General features: G+C 40.5%; 1 protein-coding gene across 1 annotated transcript; it reads right to left on the bottom strand.

Annotated features, from left to right (window-relative positions):
• Nucleotides 1-3292: 3292 nt before the first annotated feature.
• fbp1b (fructose-1,6-bisphosphatase 1b) lies at nucleotides 3293-6142 on the bottom strand. Its single transcript, XM_085464211.1, has 8 exons — nucleotides 5914-6142; nucleotides 5370-5532; nucleotides 5179-5271; nucleotides 4381-4521; nucleotides 4159-4296; nucleotides 3907-4026; nucleotides 3610-3799; nucleotides 3293-3519 (listed from the first exon to the last, which is right to left on the bottom strand). The coding sequence occupies exons 1-7, from the start codon at nucleotides 6081-6083 to the stop codon at nucleotides 3611-3613; spliced, it is 1014 nt and encodes a 337-aa protein (XP_085320337.1). The 5' UTR covers nucleotides 6084-6142; the 3' UTR covers nucleotides 3293-3519; nucleotide 3610.
• Between the last annotated feature and the right edge of the window lie 253 nt (nucleotides 6143-6395).

The raw sequence follows: 6395 nt of genomic DNA, 5'->3' as shown, positions 1-6395 counted from the left end.
GACTCTAACCTGGTGCCAGCAATAATGAAGTCAGTGTATCCCAAATTAGTCCCAAATTAGTCCAGAAAACCTCATTAATAACTTTCTTCACAAGTAATCCTTTTTTAAAGTGAAAATTCTTCTGATAACCTTTATCCTAAGATGGAACATTTCTATCGTCACTAGGGTTGCGAATTTTCAAAGATGGAATCTTTCCATGGGAATTAACGGGAATTTATGGGAATAAACGGGAATAAACGGGAATTTATGGGAATTTATGGGAATAAAGTGGGAATAAAGTCGGAATTTATGGGAATAAAGTGGGAATTTTCAAAATTGAAGGTTGGCTCTTCTTAGGGAACTTAAATATAGTTGAGCAAAGTATATTTTAGCATAATATTGACAAAAACAAACAAATGCAATTCAAATACACTTGAATATCCATGCCATTCCTTAATCACATGTACAGAGCACAAGCTTGCTGCATGGCTATTGAGACCACCTACTGGCACTGTGCATGCCTCCATCACATGTACACATGGACCACACTTTTGAGCCTGAAGGACAAAGAGTATTGAAGGCACACATTTGAGCCTGTGGACTTAACAAGTGAGGTAAGTTTTGATGATATTATGGGAAAATATATTCATTAAATGTTTAAATTGTGAATATCACATAAAATGTATTAATCTGGTAGATAGCAATCTGATAAGATGCTAAATAAAATGCTAGCATCTGTTAGATGCTAAATAAGCCATGACATGCATTGTCTACTCATCTACTGGATGAAGAGTTCAGTCGAGTTCAAGCAAAGGTGAAACAGACCATTGACCAAGCTGACTGTATTTCAGTCATCTCTGATGGATGGTCCAATATCAGGGGACAAGGAATTATTAACTACATAATCACCACTCCTCAGCCTGTGTTCTACAAGAGTGTAGACACAAAGGAAAACAGACACACAGGCCAATACATTGCAGATGAGCTAAAAGTGATCATCAATGACCTTGGACCAGATAAGGTTTTTGCACTGGTCACTGACAACGCAGCCAACAGGAAGGTTGCCTGGGCACATGTGGAGGAGACCTACCCTCATATAACTACTATTGGCTGTGCAGCCCATACACTAAATCTTCTCCTAAAAGACATAATGGCACTAAAACCAATGGACACTCTGAATAAGAGAGTGAAGCAAGTTCTGAAATATGTTAAAGGCAAACAAGTAACTTCCGCTACATTTCTGTCAAAGCAAAAGGAAAAGAACAAGAGTACTACACTGAAGCTTCCCAGCATAACGCGATGGGGTGGTGTTGTTATCATGTTTGACAGCCTTCTGGAGGGAAAGGAGTCTCTGCAAGAGATGGCCATATCCCAGTCTGTAGGCATCGACAGTGACATCAAGAAGGTCATCTTGGATGATGTGTTCTGGGAAAGAGTATCTAGCAGTCAGAAAATCCTCAAACCTATTGCAGCAGCAATGGCGAAGATAGATGGGGATGGTGCCATCTTGTCAGATGTCCAGTGCCTTTTTGCAGAACTCAAAGAAGAAATCCAGACAATTCTGCCCACTTCCCTACTACTGAAAGCAGAGGAAACAGCTGTGGTCAAGTCATTGGAACAGCGGAGGGAGTTCTGCATGAAGCCAGTGCATGCAGCATACATGCTGGACCCCAAATATGACAAGGACATACTTTCTGGGGAAGAGATCAACGGTGCCTATGCAGTCATTACAGCCATGTCTGACCACCTGGGTCTCGATAAAGGCAAAGTTCTAGGCAGTTTGGCAAAGTATCGAACAAAGCAAGGTCTTTGGAAAGGGGATGGAATATGGCAGTCATGCCAGCACATATCTGCAGCCACCTGGTGGAAGGGACTATGTGAATCTGAGGCCCTTGCACCTGTAGCCTCCATCCTCCTCCAAATCCCACCATCATCAGCCGCCTCCGAGCGCAACTGGTCACTGTTTGGCAACACCCACACAAAGGTTCGCAACAGGCTCACAAATGTGAGAGTGGAAAAGCTGGTCGGCATTCGGGCAAACCTACGGCTCTTTGAGCCTGACACAGAGCCATCCTCAACAAGGCTGGAAAGTGACACTGAAGAGAAAGACTCAGAGTTGGATGCTGAGGAAGTGAACATGTTGTTGGATGATGATGAGGTCCAGGAAGAGTCTATTGACTGAGCAAAAATGAGAAAAGAGGATTGCTTGAAGGAAGATTTGCATGTTTAATGGGACGTTTTGGAGGATAAGTGGCATTTTTCTTTTAACCTTTAGAATGGGACTTTGTGGAGATTTTTGGACAGGGGGCATTTTTGAATGAGCGGGGTTAGGGGATGGTAATATTGAACTCAACATTTCTGTTTTTATTCATCCATGAAACAAGTTATTGAAACGTGTTCTATTCTACTGTACTTACAAATAAATCTGTTGAAATAACTGTTGAAAACATTTTGCATGGAGGTTTTCTTATGATTTCTGTTTATATTTATGCTTGGAAATAATATATTCCCAGTTAGTTCTCCTAAATTCCCATTAATTTCCATAATTCCCATTATTTCCATGGACAGTTTCCAATATGGAATATTTCCAAAATTCCCAAGCTTAACTTACCATGGAAATTTACCGGAAACTTTTCGGAAATTTACCGGAAATTTTCCGCCCCTTTGCAACCCTAATCGTCACAGGAGTGGTCTCTTCCGGGATGATTTATCTTAAATTTCTCTTCTGTATTTTTGCTTTGGTTTGTTTAAACATTTGATCAACTCCTCTCCTCGCTGATTTATAGGTATTTAGACAGCTGGGAAGTAATTGGATAATTTTCCTTGTCCTGGAAAGTCTGGACTTCATTTTTAAAGTTCCATTGAGTTAAGATGTAATGAAATGGGTTGATTGCTTAGCATTTTTAGCAGCGGTATCAAAGGAAACCATTGTTTTTATGTATAAATGACACAAGCTGCTCAAATTCAGGAAAGGTCAGAGCTCATAAAGAAGCAGACTGCTTGCATTCCTAGCATGGTTACTCAAACCTGGGCGGAGAGCGTGAAAAAGAGCAGGCTCTGCCCATGCTACCATCACTGAACACATTTTTAAGCAAAAATCTTGATGTACTGGACTTCTTTCTCATGTAAATATGTGTAAGTGTCCACTCCAGAATATTGGGCTTGTTCAGTAAACTGGGATTCAGCAGTTCTTTCTCTTCCAGATCTGAAATGTGACCTTTGTCCTTATAGGAAAAAATATTGTTTTTACACGAAGACATACCTAACAACCCATATGCACATACTGGACTTTGGAACCTCAGTAAGAAGAACGTGGAAAAACATTTTGTTTTTATTTTAAAAATACAGGGCAACGCTCCACAAATAACACCCTTTAACAGGACAGAATCAGCACAGTATGAGTTCATAGATCCACTGAAGCCCCTGGTTTCTTCATCAGTGCAACAGAGCGACCGAGAAAAATGCAGTGAATGTGCTGACTGAGCCTCTGGATTGTGTTGTCATTGCCGATTTAGGCTGCTCACCACCACATTTGACCTGCTAAATTTGGGGAAATTGAAAAAAAAATGTAGTTATTGTCCTACATGTTACATCCTTTCATGAGTACACAAAGCAAAATCACACAAGTACCTCATTTGTTGTGCTTTTTGTAGATGGCAATGTATTCCTGCACATCATCAGGGGATCCCAGGACCACGGGTACTCTCTGGTGGATACTCGTGGGCTTGATGTCTAAAACGTTCATGGCTCCAGTAGTGGCCATGCCTCCTGCCTGCTCCATGATGAAGGCCATGGGGTTGCATTCATAAAGCAACCTCAGCTGAAAAGCAAAACAAAACAGTAGTGACATGATAAGAATATGAAGTATCAGAAAATCTTTCTCTTTTATTTTTTAAATCACCATTTCTAGACGCTCCACCTCCTCACCTTGCCCTTGGGGCTCTTGACATTAGCAGGATATAAAAAGATTCCTCCGTACACCAAAGTACGATGAACATCTGCCACCATTGATCCAATATATCGACTGCCATATGGGGCAGAGCCATCCTGAAAACAAGTAAATGTAGAATTTATGCTTAGATTAACTTCATATTACTCCTCAATGCAGCATTAGAGATTGACCTTTATGGTGGTCAATTCCACATTAGGATTCTCATTTATTTATTTTATTGGCTTTACCTCTGGGAATTTCTTCTTTTGTAGGTACTCGGTCACATCTGGATAAAAGTGCTGTGCATATCCTTCATTCAGACTGTAGATTTTTCCCTTTTTCTTTATCTTCACATCTTGGTCCACCAAGATGAACTCGCCAATTGCCTGGAAAACAGAGGGGGGAAAAGCAGTATACTGTCTTATATACGCACGGTCAGGTGACAGTTTTGACGACATCTATTAACTTACAGGGTCGAGCATGAAGCAGTTCACTCCCTGACCAGTGGACAAGACCATCATGGTGGCACTGCCGTACAGGGCATAACCAGCTGCTACAATGTTTCTTCCTGGCTGCAGAGCATCCTGCTCAGATGGCTCCCCATCTGTGGTCTATGTGGAAAGATATCAAAAACTTTAAAGTTATTATTGGAACCACAGGCTATCACATATTGTTAGGACAGGTAAGGACAAGGACACCTTACTGGCAGCGGTATAAACATATGCCCTCTTGTTATTTAGTTCTCAGTTAACCCTGGGACAGCAATGTGTGTTGATCTGGTACTGAATTGGCTGTTATGTTTATGGTATGTCAGCATACTGAGTACATTTAATTCTCTGACGACCAATTATTTCTCTGCAAAGATAAATAGTGCAATAACACTAAGTGCAATAATCTTTTCTGGCATCGTTGTATTTTTACTCAGTTGTATATAGCATTTGTATTCTATTTTTATCTTATTGTATATTTTTATTCTATTTTATTCTACTGTATATAGTATATTATTTTATTCTATTCTGTACAGCTGTGTACTGTATTTATTCTTATTGTATTCTAATTTTTGCGTCATAACTTTTGCACTGTCCACTTCCTGCTGTGACAAAACAAATTTCCCACGTGTGGGACTAATAAAGGTTATCTTATCTTATCTTAAATGTCATTCGAATTGTTGTTAGTTCACTCAGGGCTGATCGGGACACCGCTCTACAGTGTTGAACAACAACAAGCCGATGTGCTTGGAATCTGCATGCATTACCAGCATCACTGACCTTTTTGTAGATGGCGAATATTGTTCCTATGGAGACAAGACAGTCGATGTTGGAAGAGCCATCGAGCGGATCAAAGCAAACGATGTATTTTCCCTGTCAGGTGAGAAGAGGATTTTTTTTATTCTCAAAGTAAAAGAACACATAGACCTATTCAGACATTAATATACATCTATAGGTGTGAGTCCACATACGCTGTTGTCCGGTTCCACAATGATGGCCTTCTCATCTTCTTCTGAGACCAGCACACAGGAGGTGAAGGAAGACTTGATCATGTTGATGACTAGGTCATTGGAGAGGACATCCAGCTTCTTTACTTGGTCCCCTGTCACGTTGGTGCTCCCAGCAATGCCATATCTTCAAAGCACAAATACAAACTATTCACTCTGAAGCTATTTAAGAACTCAATAAAATAAATATGATAACAATATTCTATTACAATCTATTATCTGCTTGTCCTCTACCCCAGGTGGATTTGTGCACACTTGTGCAAGGTTTACCTTTGGCCTGGGGTTAAGTTAAAACTGCTTTATTGGATTGCATGCTGCAGTGCATGTAGCTGCACTAAAGCCAAATATCAAAAGATAATTAAACTGTACAGTATATTCAATAAGAAAAATAAATAACCACTGGTTGCAGGGCTAAATGGTGAAAACTTCCTGAATATTCAGAAGCATCTGGGGGGGTTTTTTTGCTACCTTTCAGAGTCTGAATAAAAAAAAAGAATGTAGTACTCACAGGTTAGCAATCCCAGCCTTTCTGACAGCAGTGGAAATGGCTTTGACAGCTGTGCAGATGGAGTTGAGCAGGTTTGTCAGTTCGCCTGTTCCTTGGGCCTTTCTGCCTTCCTCCAGAACAAACCTGGTGAGCGTCTGCACATTGGTATCAAAAGCTCCTTTGTCAGACATGTTGCTGTCAGGCGTGGGACTGAGACCTAATGCCCTGAGTGAAACAGGTAAGTGTTTCACCGAAGTTTAAAAAGAGTGGACTGTAGATAGGGGTAGGGACCGGGGTGTGCAACTCTTCTAACCAATCACTAGTGTCCTTTCTGATGCTGGTTGGATCACTTCTGTGACTGTGGGTTTGAAGAGCAAAGTTCAAAGATAGTGAACATTTTAGTTTTTTTTATCAGCATGCACAACTCAATATTTTAAAGTGGATTTCAGTCTCAGTGCAACTTGATTTTGTTTAACTGCATTCATTTCACTGAAGTACGTAAC

Source organism: Copadichromis virginalis, linkage group LG7, assembly GCF_057382275.1.
Source record: "Copadichromis virginalis isolate Kocher_CV1m ecotype Utaka linkage group LG7, C_Virginalis_male_GT1.1, whole genome shotgun sequence".
NCBI classification, from domain to species: domain Eukaryota; kingdom Metazoa; phylum Chordata; class Actinopteri; order Cichliformes; family Cichlidae; genus Copadichromis; species Copadichromis virginalis.
The sequence above is the reverse complement of the archived record's forward strand: the minus strand, read 5'-3'. Positions and strand labels throughout refer to the sequence as shown.